This window comes from Cydia pomonella, chromosome 9 (assembly GCF_033807575.1).
Source record: "Cydia pomonella isolate Wapato2018A chromosome 9, ilCydPomo1, whole genome shotgun sequence".
Lineage (NCBI taxonomy): Eukaryota > Metazoa > Arthropoda > Insecta > Lepidoptera > Tortricidae > Cydia > Cydia pomonella.
Window position 1 is genome coordinate 21,191,947 of NC_084711.1, and position 16,852 is coordinate 21,208,798.

Sequence of the window (16,852 nt, forward strand, 5' to 3'; positions counted from 1 at the left end):
GTGTTGACTTAAAGGACTCGCAACCAGGCCATAATTGAAAAAAAAAAAGTTGTCTACGGTACGGTATGTTTCATGCCATGAAATTCATGGTGCTTTTACATTTGCGTGCGTGGCGAGGCGAGCCACGAGCGCGTACGTAAACGGTGGGCTCGAGGCTCGTCTTGTGGCTCGGTTCGCCGCTCGCCGGGCTCACGGCCGGAGCGGTTTTTTGGGCACGAGTGAAAGGGGCTTGCAGGGGACGTGAGCTTGCTGTTTACATTCGCGTTCGGCTTTTCATTCGGTTACAAATTACAAACCTTATACCGTGCCGCTCAGGGCCGGATTTAGGGGAGGGCAACCGGGGCTTCTGCCCCGGGCCTCTACAAAAGAGGGGCCCCCCACAATAGAGAATTCGGTAAATTTACCATTTTATTTGGAAAAAATTTGGGGCCAGGGGGCCTCCACTCCTTTATTGCCCGAGGCCTCCAGACCTCTAAATCCGGCATTGGTGCCGCTTGTGTTTAAAATCAATCACCTCGACGAGCTTAGGGGCTGTGGCGGAGACACGAGACGAGCCGCAAGCTGAACCATGAGGCGCGTGTGGAGCTCACGAGCTGTGGCCGAGCGAGACACGAGACGAGCCGCGAGCCGAGCCACGAATGTAAACGTGGTGAAAAATATCTGAGTGAAACAAAAGACTACCAACGTCCGTCACGTCCGTCAACGTCATTTTGACATCCAGGCAATACCGCAAAACACCAAGAAAAACCACTGAAACGAAGCCAACACGAATTCTACTTAAATACATTGTAATCGGGATCGGGTAATCGCTGCCTGCGATCAGCTGTACAAATTGGTTAACCGTTGGAACTACATTGGAAAATATATCTGGAAACTCATTTAATATTAATAAAATTTATAAGGTACGTTTACGTTTGATTACGTTATATTTTTACCTAAGCGTCAATGTTTTATTTTGTTGATATCACCTGTTCTTAACACCTAGCATCATTAATTTATCACACATAACTACCAAAATAGGTGCAGTTGGGATCTTAAAAATGATTAGTTGCATGGTTTTATATAACAACGCGTTTACTTTGACCCATTTTCATTGATTTTCTAAATTTGATGTACCTCTAAAGTTTAATCACCATAAACCCTATCAGGCTTTTTTGCTTATATTAAATAGAACTTATATTTGCGCCCTGAAAAATTCAGTATACATCAATAAACTTCACATAACAGACTTACACACAAATATAGCAAACCATAATACAAGTACAAATTTAATTCAGTTTTGAACTCTTAGAGCCACTCCACAATAGCGTCTCTCGCCACTCTCGCCAGCGTCGGTGTCTAGTCAACTCTATGGCTGCTGCTCAACGCGACGTCGGCGCAACTGCGCAGCAACGTCATTTTCCTTAGCGCCGACAAGTTGCAAATGCTCAAAAAGACACTAGTGTGCGGTGTATAAATGTAAAAAAAAGTTCCAAATACAAATACACATTGTTGCCCTGAGTCTTACATGGATATAAATTAGTTGCGATAATGATAACACTGATAAAACAAATATATTTTATTCCAGACTTCAGTTAATAAGTGACAACAAACTGCTAACAATATCAATGGAGCATTCTGATTGTGAATTGGAAGCTACGGAGGATCCCGACCTAGAAGGCACTACCACAATCTTTGATGTGCTCAGAATCGACATTTGCTGCCGAGCAATCCTAGAGAAAATACCGTTTCCAGACCTGGTACGCTCTGAAAGAGTAAGCAGAGAATGGCAGGCCATTGTGCATGACTATCTACGTAACAACAAGCGCAATATGAGATTCTTTGATCTTTACAGAGATATCCATCGTTATAACCAAAGAGACAAAATCTGCAAGAATAATCCGTTGATCATGGATCATACGGTTGTTATCCGTAGACACAATTCTTCAGAAATAATCAAGAAACCGATACATTTAATTATTAAAGAGGTTACGGATCGCTGGTTGACATAAACAACCTGAGCTTACATATGACCATTTATGCCAGTAGTAGCATAACTTAATATACAGCGTAAACTACATATGTCACTCGACATAACAATTCACTCTATATCATCGACATTTGTTGCCTATAGTTGGTTTACTTTAGTATTAATTTTTCTCTATATGACAAAAACTCAATGGTGTTATAAAATGTCCGGTCCCTTGAGTGTGGCTATATTATAGTTTACAACTTTACACTATGGAATATTTAAATTTTAGGCCTGATAAAATAGACTTTTTGTGCTTGCCATTACTAACAAATGCACTTTGTTTAAGAGCATTTAATTGACACATACAAAAGAAACGATTATTGTTGATCTATTCACATTAGGATCCAAATACACGTATTCTTATACAGGTGTTTATTTAGTCACCTGCAATAATTTACGGGGTGAATATATAGGTCATACTGAGCAACTTTTACGATGGGACCCGAAGTCGCGAAAAAAAAAATTAGCTGTTTCAAATTTTCTAAGGGAGAGTAAATTTTTTATACGATTTCGGGGTTGGTCCCATAGTAAAAGTTGCTCAGTATGACCTACATATTCAGCCCGTAAATTATTGCAGGTAAATAAATAAACAACGTGTATGTAGCATAAAAAAAAAAAGATAATTTATATTCATTCTCATTATTAGCAATACAAAGTGTGTAGCCTGATTTACATGCGTGCCGACACTTCGCATGCGTCAGGGACGCAGCTATGCGGTGGAATGAGATAGCAATATCGCTTGCTCTCTCTAACGCATAACTGCGTTCCTGACGCTTGGCAATTCTCGGCACGCATGTAAATCAGGCTTATCAGTAGACCATCTGTTATTTAACCACTGTTTATTAAAAAACTCACATAAAACTAAATTATTCTAGGCATCGTAATTTATTTATCCTTTCAGGTATAGCCTGAAAAATCTTCTCGGGACTGAATTTTAATTGAAAAAAGCTTTTTATCTTTACATTAGATCTCTTCGGTTATTTTTAGTCAATTAGAACATTATTTTAAAATTAGGTATTTGGTTGTTTTTTCTTAATGGAATGGATTTGTATATGATGAAATATAAACTTGGTAATATAATGAAAAGCATAATCCTTGTACCTGGTAGGTATTTGTTTATTTATATTTGTTCCTTTACATACCTACTTAAATTATACACATTTTAGTAATAGTTTGCTATCTCTTTTATTCATAAGTTTTTGTTGACGGTATTTTATTTAAAGCAACACAATTTAATCATTGGTAAAGTAAGGACACTGCACGAAGAATCTTGTACATTGACCCTCCATTAACTATCTGTGTCACACGCGCATTACGCGCATACTGCTGTCTCGCTCGCACAGTGGCACGACCGCCGGCACTATCGGCGTGAATGTGGGCTTACCGCGAACCACGTTCGACGTGTTGCCTCCCTATCACACTTACGTACGAATTTACAAGTGCGACAGAGAGGCAACACGTCGAACTTGGTTCGCGGTAGGCCCTAAGCAATATAATTATGCGCGGGCACGCGCGGGCAATAGACCTATCTCTATGCCATTTTCTAAAATAGCGGGTCAATGTAAGAAATTCTTCTAGCTTAGCGTTCTTACTTTAGACCGTATTTCGTTGGTCCGTGTGATGTGTCTGACACTGACAATCAATATGTATGTTGCTAGGGACTTCATACTATTGTAACTTTGACAATACCTTGTACCGAGATGGTACTGAAATTGAATTCCTTGACCTACCAGAGAACATGATAGGAAGGAAAATTTGAATTAGAGGTGAACTGTCAAATAAAATTTTGTAGCCATAGTAAATTGACTGCCATCTATCTCCACATGATTAAAACTTTTTAGGAAGACCATTTGACTTTGATCCTTATTCTTTCTCCGATATGTGTTAAATTTGTTGAAATCAAAAAGTGGCGCCATCTTACCCGGCATCGGCTAAAGGTTGTGGCGCCATCGCTCGAAACGATACCGCCATACCTTTGGCCTTTGTTCTATTAGATGGCGCCACTTTTTGATATTTAACAAATTTAACACATATCAGCGAAAGAATAAGGATCAGAGTCAAATGGCCTTCTAAAAGTTTTAATCATATGTCGAAAGATGACAATACATTTACTGTGGCTACATAGTTTTCTTTGTCTATCACCCTCTATTTCAAATTCTCTATGATGATGGTTTAAATTTTGTGCAATAAAAGTACCGTCAGCAAAGAAGGTTGTGTTTTTTACAATTACACTTATTTTTATTGTAACTCTACTGTGTGTAGTTCACCCATAATAAAATTAATGAATTAATAAATTATTTGTTTTACTTTAAAGGTACGGTCACGTCTGAAAATATCGATACGGACAAAGTGCCAAAAATGTGTATACACGGCTTTATTGCCTATATATTAAGGTAGTGTATACATATTTTTGGCACTTTTTTCGCATAGATATTTTCAGACGTGACCTTAGTCGCGGACTTTAATTGTTGAGCCTGGTCGTTGAGATGGTTTACTTTACATTGGACATTTCAAATCGTTAGTTATGACAACCAAATTCCATCTGACTCCTCCTTTCCGAAATGTATCCCTTCCGATAACCGACCATCTTGAGCTTCTCGGAATCTCGCTGACTTCGAAACTCAACTTCGGCCCGCACATCGAGTCGAAAGCACAGTTAGCAGCAAAAAAGCTGGGCATCCTCAACAAGGTGAGGCAGTATTTTACACCTAGGCAGCTGCTCGACCTTTACCAAGCACAAGTCCGATCGTGTGTGGAATACTGTTCACATCTGTGGGATGGTTCAGCCAAATACCAGCTTGAGGCGCTCGAGTCAGTCGAGAGGAGGGCCAAGAGAATTATTAATGACGACGATCTGACGAATGCTCGACTTCAAAGTCTGGAGCATCGACGCAAGGTTGCCAGCCTAACGATCTTTTATAGGATACATTTCGGAGAGTGTGCTGAGGAATTGCACAACCTTATTCCTCCGTCCCCATTTCACCATCGGACTACCAGACAATCGGCACTTCGGCATCGCTTCATGGTAGGTATTCCACAAATACGCACGAAGCGTTTCGCTTCAACATTCCTTATGCGAACTGCCAAGGAGTGGAATGCCCTGCCCGAGTCTGTGTTTCCGTATGAGTACAATCTGAATCTCTTCAAGGCTAGAGTAAATAGGTATCTCATAGGCAAGCGTGCTCCACCGTAGACCGCATCATCACTTACCATCAGGTGTGATCGTGGTCAAACGCCTGCCTATCCTCCATAAAAAAAAAAAAAAAAAATTAACTTGAACTCTAAATGAATCAACAATAGCAACAATCAACGTATGTGACCGTACATAGTTTGTTGTTGTTCAGGTTCGACAAACTACGAAATTTTCAAGAGTGCATGTGCAGTTTTTGAGCTCTGTTCAAGTTATATGCATTAAATTTAAATGATAAATTCTGTCTAGTATTTAAGGATCCCAACAAGGTAGGCCTTTGAGGGCTTTGCTAGAACGGCCGTTGCGGAAGTTCTTGCGAAGGTCTTTGACCAGACGTGGACGTCTTTTGTTTGATGTCATGAACATTTCAACTTTCACCTAGATGGTGTTGACAACTTGACCTTTGAACTAATGCTTGTAAAAGATTATACAATTGTATCGAAAAAAATAGGTTTGAAACTATCTCTGTTGATGAATGTTACACACAGAAGTCAATTTCGTTACAAAAAAATACACTTCAGAATTTGGGATTGGGAATCTTACAAAAAAATTAAAACAAACATTATGAAACTTATGAATTATTACTTTACTAAGCATAGACATATCTAATTAACAATTAAGGTCATTATCATTACTTAAAAATAACAAATCATATTTTAACACTTATTTGCCTTATGGCTACATCAATATTCAAATTCACGTTTCGGTGCCAAGGGCGCGTACTACCCGCGGCGGCCGTGGAGTGGCATCCCTGACCAGCACAGGAATTTGAGTCTCTGGTGGCATGTCTATAAAATTAACCGTCCATGTCGGAGAAGACTGGGCAGCGAACATAGTCGGAGTTGCCGAAGTCTTGGATGATTGAACAGAAGAAACTGACTGAGCTGTTAAGGCTGGTTTTTCAGGTCCGTTTATGCCAGAATCGTCAGATTCGCTATCCTGATTAGCCCTTGTTGTATCCTGATTATTGTCAGGGCTTATGGTAATGGATTTAATCAGAATAGCTTTTGCTTCTAAATCATCTTGTTGTTCTGTCAGATCCACATGATGATTTAGGTTAGATTGCTTGGAACCATTTTGTACATCCTGTTGTTTTGTCAGATTGAGATGATTAATGAAGTTAAGTTGTGATGCATTTTGTGTTCCTGATTCAGAGTCAAGTTCTTGAATAAAATCTTCCGGATTAGAAAGCTTAGCTGGTCGACGTCGACGCACCCGGCGTCGTTTCTTCTTAGGGGCGTCAACTACATCTGTATCTTTTTCGTCTGTCACTTGTTCTAGCAATGCTAGTGCTCTTCGCTTGACTCGGTTCAATTCATCATAGTCAACAGGCACAGACTCTTGGTCCATTGCTATGAACTTCTGTACAGCATATTCCAATTTTGAAGAATTTTCAATGAGCTTAGATAACCGTGAATGTGGAGTTTGTTCTGGTTCTGTGTCTGGTATTTCTTGTGTTCTGCTTTCTTCTGCTCTTTTTAACAAGAGCAATGTATCACCTACTGTAAACTTCCGTTTATGTGCAACTGGAGACTGTTGGTTACTGGTCGGTTCCCACATTTGTTTTGTAGATTTCTTGGGGCTGTTTTGCTTGGTGGCGATTTGGATTGTGGGGATGTTTTCTTCAACTGACAGGGGTTGGGTTGGAGAAGGGGTTGGCATTGGTGCATCTTCATCAGGGTCTTCGATGCTGAACGCGTGCTGCCATTCGTGTTCCACGCGTGCGACCCTGCAATGAAAATAAAATAGGTTATGTTATGATTAATTTTTGGATGAGAAATATTGACATCAGAGAAAAATCTAAATTAACAGATATTTTACAAAGAATAGACTAACTAAATTGGAAATGCATGGGACATTTCAATCAATCAATTGTTTATTTAAGACCATCAAGGATCATTGTGTTAGTTAAATAAATAATCTTATTTAAGTGTTAGCTATACATAACTATACTATATAACATATGATGCGCTCCAAAAAAGGAAAGTGGAGCTAAGGAATTACAAACTGGTACCCTAGAGGATATAGCCGAAATGAGTACCATACTATTTCCTATGGGCAGTACTTATTATTTAAAAAAATATACAATAGTTTCTTAAGGGCATAGGCAAAATGCTAATTAATCTCATGAAACAGGCTGAGTGTTTCTGAGGATAGGAAGGCGTGGCACAAGCTTATATGAAGGCCTCCTGCACCTCTGCGCCAATAACAAGAAACCAGAAAGTTGTTCTGAATGAATATTGAATTCTGGACAAAATGTGTTTCCGAAAAAATAATCAAGCTGCCTGGGATGTCTATGTGGCTCAAATTTAATTAGTTCAAGGGTAATAAGTTTACTCTGCATATAAATTTATTTGTAAGCACTAAGCATTGTTAGAAACATTACATCCAGAGTAATAACATACTAACCGCACTGTATCATCACGATGCAGCACCTTCATTGGCTCACTTGGTGGCAGCAAATGATCCCCCGCCAGCAATAACAATGGCCCTCTTAGCTTCGCTACACGCCGCACGCGGCTGGCAAGCCACCGCACTTTGCGGGCACGACGGCGCACCCACACGCGGCATCGCGCTTGGGCGCCCATATAGGTGCTTAGGTCCACGCTTAGTGCGAACCCGCCTGGTTCAGAGTCTGACTCATGTTCAGCATCATATTCTGTTAACAGTACAAGAGATAAAGGAGCTAGTAATGAAAATTCAGACGTATTTTATTTGTTTGCTTCGTTTTTTTTATTAAAGAAAGATAATAAGTAGGTTAGGTAAGCTAACATCGTTTGATACTTAACCAAGACTTTAATAAGTACTTGATATAAATTCAGCAGCTGCGTTTTCAGGAATTACGGACTCTAGTCCTGCCAGCTTGCTGGTAGTTGAATACCAGCAGCAGGCTTTTGTTTTTTATTATACAAATGTTTTACTAACCTGTATTAGCGCCGCCGGCTCGAATTAATCTTGTCTCCGACATTCTACTAGTCTTAAGACAGTTTTTACTCAAAGTTTTCAAAGAGCAATTAATGAACTAAAGCTTGAGATATCCGGTCTTACTTATTTCTCATTAAATTCCGTTCCGACAAAGTTTACCAAATCGGCAATATATTGGAGATTTGGTTTGGTCAGACATCATCAGACATGTCAGTGTCAATGTCGTACGTTTACGTTCCAAAACAGTCACAAATTAGTATTCTTGCGTTCGTACCAAGTCCGTCATAGGCATAGTCCGTAGAGTCTGTGCGGAACATGCGGAAAGAGTCGTGGAATGTATAGGACCAATATAGGACCCAATACATTCCACGGCTCATCTCTTTCCGAACAGACTCCTCCATTTCATTTATCGCTAATATCGGCCATAATCGGCGATCTAAATATGCACGACCTGATTTGATCAGACTTTAATCAGATTGGCGTAAAATTATTCGTCTGGATTGGCCTTTGTATGATATAAAAAAATAATCGATTAACGTAATTGAAAATGAAAATGAAAAATGAAAAATGAAATGAAAATGAAAATAATAATATAATAAATCCACAATTTTATTACAACCATAGATAACATGGCTGTAAAGTCTTGAATGTGTGAATAGATGAATCTGGAATTTTTCGACCGTTGGAAGAAAAATTTGTATTTCTGAAAAAACAACAACGTTGTTTATGGTCGATTTCGTCGTTCGATGTCGTTGTCAAACAGAGAAGTATAATTTAATCGTGTATTTATTGAAGAAACGACGAAATAAAGCAATTAAACCAGTATTTTAATTTACTATTGTGTTTCAACACGGCAACTAAAATTATCGATTAAGTGGTTCATTAGAGGGACAGTGTGCAACAGACAAAATTATCAATTGTGTTTGTATCGTTTCGATCGTGATGGCGGGCGGATTGTGAGATTTTTGAGAGTTTGATCGGTGTTGAAACTAGGCGACGGCATGTGGAACAGCGAAAACGTCTCGCCACAGCGATCGCGCACGGCGCTGCGTGAACTACGGAGGCTGGCAGCGCGACCCCCGCCAGGAATCAAGCTGCTATTGCGAGACGACGACCTATCCGACATCACAGCGCTTATTGATGGACCAGGTACCTTATGCTCAATACATATACAAGCCCCATGGCTTCCTACCTATTTCAACATGCTAGCTTGGTGTCTGATAATTGACACACATAAGCTTGCATAACAATTAGATGCTAATTAATTCAGTACTTGTAATTTTTATAAAAACAATGATGATCTCGATGCAACTGCTTTACTGTTCTTAGTGGCGGTTATACTGATGAAGTGATGAATAATAACGAATAATACTGGGTTGAGTAATAATGATTATTGTTCATATTAAATAGGTAACAATTTTCTTATTCTAAGTTTATTATTCAGGATTTATTCATGCTTACATATGTCGATGTAGTGCAACCATAAGCCTTATAGAGACGTAGATCTATTTTAATCATTGAAATGATAACTTTATCATTTACTTAATCCAGTCTCCAAACTTTTTGACTCAAGGGTGAGAATTTGACCATATTAGCAGGCTTGTGGTTACTCACACAATGCTGCCTGGGCGAGATAACTATCAAACCCTTCTTCTTCTTCCTCGTTTCGTCATGACTGAGGGTCTCCAAACATAATACACTTGTTTAAATGGTCTGATTCCCTATGGCCTCTGATTTGATTGTAAATTTACATATTGTATATTACAGCGGAGACACCATACTTCGGCGGCGTGTTCCGCGTACAAATAAAACTGGGCAAGGAGTTCCCGACGGCTCCACCCCGAGCCTACTTTCTGACGCGCATCTTCCACCCTAATGTGAGCCGAGAGGGGGAGGTCTGCGTAAACACACTCAAGGTAATAATTTACTTTATCATTTAAGCAACCAGTGTGAAAGCAAGCAAGTAGTAATAGATAGATAATGTGTCACTCAAAAGTAAGGAGGCTTTCACCCAGCAGATGGGATCTGCAGTCAGCCTCAAAATAAAGTTAAAGAAATAAAAATAAATAACAATAATCTGACTGTAGAACAAATAAAGCTTTAATAATAATGTGTCACTCAAGAAACGTACATGTTAAAGTATTAGGTAGTATTATAGATTATTGGGTAATGACAGTTCCGGTGATGCAAATAAAACTTAACATTTATATGAAGTAAAAAATCTTTTTGGTGTTTAAACTGGGTAAATTTATGTATAATGTTTTGTAATTATGAAAATATGGCCGTGATGCCATGCTTCAAACCCGAAAGTTTTGAAAATTGGTACTTTAATATTAATAATGCCTTTGAATGTTTCAGCGTGACTGGCGCCCGGAGCTAGGCCTCGAACACGCACTCTTAGCGCTCCGCTGTTTAATGATCGCTCCCAATGCGGATTCTGCCCTCAATGCAGATGCAGCAGAACTGCTCCGGGGACGCTATGAAGAATACTTCGCTCGCGCCAAGCTGCTTACTGAAATACACGCCAAACCTGCCAAGGGACATGAAACCCAGGTAAGTACTAACATTACATTTGTACATTGTGCTATTAATTCATGCGCTCTTACAACACCTAAGATTTGGCCGCCAACCTCAATTTCCTACAAATATGTAGGTGGTGTGGTGACATGCCCAAAAAGTGCTTAAGTGTCTATCAGAAAACTAGGGTATCGGAGCATCTAAGGGTGCAGCAGAGTGGATCAGCTACATAATAATGTGAACTAAAAATTGCCTACTCCAGAGCACAGTCGCTTTGGCCAAAATCGGTCAGGAGAGCATCATCATCAGCATTCTTGTATGTTCGGCAACAGGAGCAAACAAGAAAGCAGTTCGCAATATTTAACGCATATTGTTCCATTGCAGGATGAAAACATTAATCTCATCGGCGGCTTGGACGAGCCCGCGCCGGCCGGCAGCGGAGAAGCGGAGGCGGGGGCGGGAGCGGGAGCGGGAGCGGAGGCGGGCGCGGGCGCGGAGGGCCCGGCGGCCAAGCGCGAGCGGCGGCCGCGGGGCAAGCCGGCGCCGGCGCGTGACAAGCGCAAAGTGCTTAAGCGGTTATGAACGGCCCCCGGGAGACTAAATTACCAAATATTATGACATTGAATTCACATTATATTTAATAAACTAATTGATTGCGATTATTATATTGGAGTTTTTCTTACGATACATTTTTGTTCAAAAATGTTTGGAGCGCCGCGTATGCTCCAATGACCGGTGCTGCTGGCGCCCTCATGCTAAATCGTAGTAGCTTTGCTAGTCAGATTCCCGTCGTTAGGAGCGCATGCTACAGTAGTGGCCTCCGCTGACGCCCTTATGCTAAAAGTCGTGCGGAGTCCGACGTTCCAAGCTGGTTGTGCTGTGCGTGCTATGGTGAAGTCTACAAATAACTTCCGACGACGCGCACACGATACATGCGTCATGATGAGTATAACACCACCATGCTATTTAAATTATCTCATTCCGAGGTTGATACTCTTTGACCTTAATTAGGCACAAAAAAACCACAAACAATATAAAGTGACATCAAAAATTGAAACGCCCAAAATATTCTCTTTTCATACTTGTTTTACTCTTTGTTTTTCAGTCAGTCAGACATGTCAGTGTCAACTTCAGAGCCAATATGTAAACGTGAATCCGTAAAATTTAATATTATAAAATTTTCTTCCCGATTTTCATCTAGTGGAGTTCTAGTTTAATTATAATTTTGTCAAGAAAAATATCGCCAAGAAAGTTGTATAATGCTAGCGAAGAATACAGATTGTGTTGTGCAAACATGGACTATATTACGACTTCTCGAAGTTAAACAAGCTAGTATGAGCTCGGAGCGAGTTCTACCAGAGTAATATTAGAGTATAATTTGTATTTACCCGTACCGCTGCCATTTCATGTGGTTCACTTGAAGCTGAAAAACTGCCTATCAACAGGGCTTGCTGGCGATTAGATATTACTCCATACATCGGTTTTTTTACCAAAATCGAGTTATTTCGTAGTCGACATCTGACGTCAAGTAGTGGATTTATCAGTACCGCTACTCGACACCAGATGTCACAAGTGTGGCGACTGACGAAAATTGTATAGCCAAAACAATTTACAACTAATATTACTAGCAGATGGAGTTGAAAATTGTTGAGCATTATAGTTTTCGTTCGTCGCGACATCTATTTTCAACTAGCAGTACTGATAAATTCCGCTACTTGACGTTAGATGTCGACTACGAAATAACTCTCGTTTTGGTAAGGAAACTGATGTATAAAGCTACTGCTCTTTCTTTACTTATATTTCTCTATGATATGAATGAAGGAAAGTAAGTTGAATTCTGTCCTTCACCGTTGTCCGTGAGAGACTACAAGGGCGGGTGTGTGTGGGAGCGTGCATGAACTGTAAGGGGCGGCAGCACATGAGCCCCTTGTTTATTGACGCAAACAGTCAATGTCAAGTTTTCCGGTTTAGACCACAAGATTATTACCTACAACGTACAAGGAAGCGTGCGTGCACTACGGGGGCAGCACCTGCTTTGGCGTGAAGTAAGTTTAAGTTTCTGATTTAGGCCACGAGATGGCAGACCCTACAACGTACACGGTCCCTTAGGTGCCTTTTGGCACTCTTTCTACTTGACGTTAGATGTCGCTAGCCAATTCGTGTACAAGTTGTACAACAGACAAAAGTGGTGTATTCTCTTAATTTTTTTTTACTTAAAAACACGATTGTGCCATTTCGTGCCAGTGCTTTTTAATTACCCCACCATTAAAGCACTTATTGTCAACACTATTGCGACGCCTATTCGACACTAGATGTCGCCAAAAGACACATTTAAAATTTTATTTAAGTATTAGGTATTAGGTAGAGTGCCAAATTAAAATACGGAATATGTCAACAGTATTTTATTGTAAAACTTATAAAAATATAAACCACAACAATATTTACATCTTTTTGAGACAGCATCGAAAAAATCCGATTATAATTAATCATTCACGAAGGGTGAATTAAAAAAAACTTAGTTATTGATATACTTTATTCATATTTTTTATAATTCATTTGAATTAAGAATACTTAAGGTACTAAATTCTGTAGAAATTCACCCGAATGTAAATTTTTCGTTGGCATACCTACTTAAAAATATAAAAATCATCTTAGAATAGTCCGTATTCGAAATTCAATCTTAAATATAGAAGTATAACCGTTGAAAATAAAAATGGATGTATTTGATACAATAAGATGAATATTGCAACAGGTGCATTTTGTGATCTACGCGTTCGTGACAGATAGTTCAATGTGTCCAATTAATATGTACCTATATGTAGAGAACTAGAGAACGATTTCAAAACATTATTATTTATTAATTATTAAATGTATGTACCTACTCCTGACCCGTTATAGTATGCAGGTACAGTCAAGGTATTAAATATCGACACGAACAAATGGCCAAAAAGATGTACACACTACTTTAATGTATAGGCAATAAGGTCGTGTATACATATTTCTGGCACTTTGCCCGTGTCGATATTTAATAGCTTGACTGTAGGTTAGCATTCATAATGTACTTACAGGGGGTTATAAGAGACGTTACTCATGGAAAAGACTTGCGGTACAGTGTGACGTGACTTATAAGAATACATACAACGCACACACGCACTACAAGCCACAAGACAGCTAGCACGCAAGTTTTGTTTCTCTGCGAATAATTTTATTGTCATCTTAGCTAGGTCCTCTAGTGCCGAATTCAAGATGACAATCGTTTATCGACAAACAAGTCGTAAAGTAAACAGTCGGGATGCATCGAACAAATATTTAGGTACCTACGTGTTCATTCGTGGTCGTTATTACGTGGCAATCGAAATTTAAAAAACGCATGGGTAGGTATTTAAATTTCAATTGTCATTTTTTGTTCCTGTAATGCCGGGGCGATACTAACGGGAAACGCTGTTGATTATCGCGATAATGGACACTTCATAGTCTGACCAGCGATAAAATTACAATGAAATTAAATGACAGCTTGAAACTGACAGCTTATTTGATGGGGGAAAAAGTTCTCAAATGAAGAATTTTTATTACCGATTAAGCATAACCGATTGTCAACGGCTAGGATGTAACCTTAAACAGCGCGAATATCGATCTCCTATTTGAATTTCGCGGCTTTCTCTACTGACTTTATTCGCCACACTTTGAAAACACAGCTTATTCGAAAAACTTGAATGTTTCTTAGTTTGGTAACGATACAGTTCTCTTTTTAAACCGCGTTAGCAGTTATTCTTGTCGTTCAACGGTAGTTCTTCGCGCGTCGGCGGTGGCGGCTTGTACGCCTGTGGTACCAGCACGTATTTGTGCAGCAGCGCGAAGAGCGCCGCGCCGGCTAGCGGGCCTACCCAGTATACCTGCAAACGTCAAATATATAAATAACCTATTCACCGCCAAGTGTGTCAGGTCGAAATGTAATAAGGCCGGCGCCCCACTGCTACGCACGCTACATCCACGGCCCACGTTTTAATACAAACCGTGGGCAAGCCCACGAAATTTTGTATAGGAACGTGGGTCGTACATAGCGTGCGCTGCAGTGGGGCGCCGGCCTAAGACCTTAACTGTAACACCTGTGTTCCACAAATAAAATTTACTTTACTTTATACGACCAACTTGCTAAAACAAATGCAATTTTAATTCGACAACATTAAGATTCATATTAGATTGGAATGGGAGACCTTTTTCTATGTGTCTGAATGCATGAAACTGTAGATGGAAGCACAGTAACGTTTCATATTATGTTGACGCTTTAGTGTTAATGTCAAGTATAAGTTTCTGATTTTAGCTACAAGTTATCAGACCTTCCAACGCTCACAGCCATCCTTTGGTATGCTTAGGAGCAGATCTGCTCCATATAGGTATATTCAACCAAATTCAACTTAAATATGAAGATGACAGATGTCATGGTTGCTAAATAAATTGGTACGGAAGGTGGAGATAAGGAATGGAATCTCCATATACCAAAAAGTGTCATCAAAAAACCTTAAATAGGTGGCGCTACAATACCTAGATTACTTGAAAAAAAAAAATCAAATCATAGACAGCGCACTTCACTCCGTCAATTACGCCTAGGTTCTTAGCTCAGGGGCGGCGGCTCCATACAACTCGATTCCCACCGGCTTGCCTAAAATTTATTGCTACATAAACCAAGCTTATAAATCATCATTAAAATTAAAAATATTATATCCATAATGAAAACACTACGTAATAAAATAAATTACCTTGGAATTGTTAACACGATTTACTAAAGCTTCACTATTGATTAAATTTCAACTAATCATAGCGAGCGCGCGAAGAGAAGCTCAGCTTGACTATTCATTCATGCGCCACTACACAGATACGAAAACTCACGCACACGCTCATAAATTTTGCTATATGCGAATGAGCTTCAAAGCAACTCGGTCTTATATAGAGTTATTCATTTGAATAAAAACCTTAAACGTAAGGGTATAAGGTTTATATTGAAAAAATGCACGCATATATTCATAAAGTCTGCGAGTACTGGGGGGCCTACCGCGAACACCGCAGTACGCAAATTGCGGGCAACTTTCTCTTTTACTCCAATAGCGTAATTAGGGTGACAGAGAAAGATGCTCGCTATTTGCGAACTTCGTGGTACGTGGTAGGCCCTCTGTACACGGCCGCGATAACTTCAGTTATATTACCATGCTGCTTCATTTGAATTTAAACCTTAAATACAAACAGGTAAGATTTATATTGGAGTGTAATGTTTCACAATTTTGAATCGGGTGCGTTTGCCGCGCGTATGTTTAATATTGCCATACAAAAACATTGAATTGAATAAATGGGTAAAATTTTATTGTGTTTTACTATCATTAATAGCAATTTTTGTAAAAACCTTTTAAAAAAAGATAAATTTTAATACAAAATCCAAGTATCTTATGTAGTCTCATCTCAAGTTTAATTATTTGATAACGAACGTTTCTTCAAAGAAAGTACTGTTTGTAGGTTTGTACTAATAGGTTTTAGAATTCGTGGGTGAAAATGGAATTATGTTATGATAACACTCCCGTCGCGGTTGATACCAAGGCTTGTTGTTATTATTAGAGTTTTAAATGTTTTTATGTGATTTTATTTAGTTTTGTGCACAAATTTATATATAAAGTTACTAAGCCCGTGAAATTTTGTATTTTTTGTGTATAATAGTATGGCAAAGGTGGTTATTCACTAACTGCAAAAGGTTGCGCCCAAGGATACACCTAGCGCACGCTTCACTTTTATCATGAAAAAAAGTACATAATGATAAATTAGGTTTTTTTTTGTTCCGAGTTGCCTAGCCAGAATTTTTACGCGCCGCTTGTGTTAGCTACTCTAGCGCTACTCTGGAGAGATTTGGAACTATTATTTATAACTGACCACTGGACACTTTTGCATAAGTTCTGCCTATGGAGATTGCGTTCCTTAACTCTACCTTCCATATAAATTGGCAAATTTTTGACAGGCGCATACAAAAGGTTAAGCCCAACCGCGAAAAACTAATCGAAATATTATCTACTTCTCTATCGCTCGAATGGGCAAGAGTCATATAACCAAATAACGAAAATTGGCCCCCTGAACCGGAATTACGAAAATAGATTTGACAGATTCTCGAGTAAACAATTTGGCTTTGAACTCAAATCTTAATTGTTCGGAATAAATGATCGATCCAAACG

The 16,852-nt window shown here is 39.3% G+C and overlaps 3 protein-coding genes and 1 long non-coding RNA gene across 4 annotated transcripts in view; 2 read left to right on the forward strand and 2 right to left on the reverse strand.

The window, feature by feature from the left end:
- Positions 1-316: 316 nt before the first annotated feature.
- Positions 317-4,305, forward strand: LOC133520950 (uncharacterized). Its single transcript, XR_009799842.1, has 2 exons — positions 317-902; positions 1,568-4,305. It is a non-coding gene; the product is annotated as an uncharacterized LOC133520950 (long non-coding RNA).
- A 1,458-nt stretch (positions 4,306-5,763) lies between these two features.
- Positions 5,764-8,372, reverse strand: LOC133521657 (uncharacterized). Its single transcript, XM_061856744.1, has 3 exons — positions 8,127-8,372; positions 7,611-7,860; positions 5,764-6,930 (listed from the first exon to the last, which is right to left on the reverse strand). Exons 1-3 carry the CDS (start codon positions 8,167-8,169, stop codon positions 5,898-5,900), a joined length of 1,326 nt encoding a protein of 441 aa, XP_061712728.1. The 5' UTR covers positions 8,170-8,372; the 3' UTR covers positions 5,764-5,897.
- A 463-nt stretch (positions 8,373-8,835) lies between these two features.
- LOC133521658 (ubiquitin-conjugating enzyme E2 S) lies at positions 8,836-11,308 on the forward strand. The gene is made up of 4 exons (XM_061856745.1): positions 8,836-9,275; positions 9,894-10,042; positions 10,485-10,679; positions 11,028-11,308. Exons 1-4 carry the CDS (start codon positions 9,128-9,130, stop codon positions 11,223-11,225), a joined length of 690 nt encoding a protein of 229 aa, XP_061712729.1. The 5' UTR covers positions 8,836-9,127; the 3' UTR covers positions 11,226-11,308.
- Positions 11,309-13,030: 1,722 nt separating this feature from the next.
- Positions 13,031-16,852, reverse strand: part of LOC133520947 (aquaporin AQPAn.G-like) — a 41,843-nt gene continuing 38,021 nt past the window's right edge. The window contains exon 6 of the mRNA XM_061855665.1: positions 13,031-14,536. Within this exon, the coding sequence (XP_061711649.1) occupies positions 14,402-14,536 (135 nt within the window). The 3' untranslated portion in view covers positions 13,031-14,401. The remainder of the gene's footprint in view (positions 14,537-16,852) is intronic.

What these genes read in the sequence shown, in the direction of transcription:
- LOC133521657 (XM_061856744.1), bottom strand. Translation starts at nt 8,169, where the DNA reads ATGTCGGAGACAAGATTAATTCGAGCCGGCGGCGCTAATACAG. An exon ending in AGCCGGCGGCGCTAATACAG is followed by an intron (nt 7,861 to 8,126) that starts GTTAGTAAAACA and finishes TACTGTTAACAG; the next exon opens with AATATGATGCTGAACATGAG. An exon ending in CATCGTGATGATACAGTGCG is followed by an intron (nt 6,931 to 7,610) that starts GTTAGTATGTTA and finishes TTTTCATTGCAG; the next exon opens with GGTCGCACGCGTGGAACACG.
- LOC133521658 (XM_061856745.1), top strand. Translation starts at nt 9,128, where the DNA reads ATGTGGAACAGCGAAAACGTCTCGCCACAGCGATCGCGCACGGCGCTG. An exon ending in AGCGCTTATTGATGGACCAG is followed by an intron (nt 9,276 to 9,893) that starts GTACCTTATGCT and finishes TGTATATTACAG; the next exon opens with CGGAGACACCATACTTCGGC. An exon ending in TCTGCGTAAACACACTCAAG is followed by an intron (nt 10,043 to 10,484) that starts GTAATAATTTAC and finishes TGAATGTTTCAG; the next exon opens with CGTGACTGGCGCCCGGAGCT.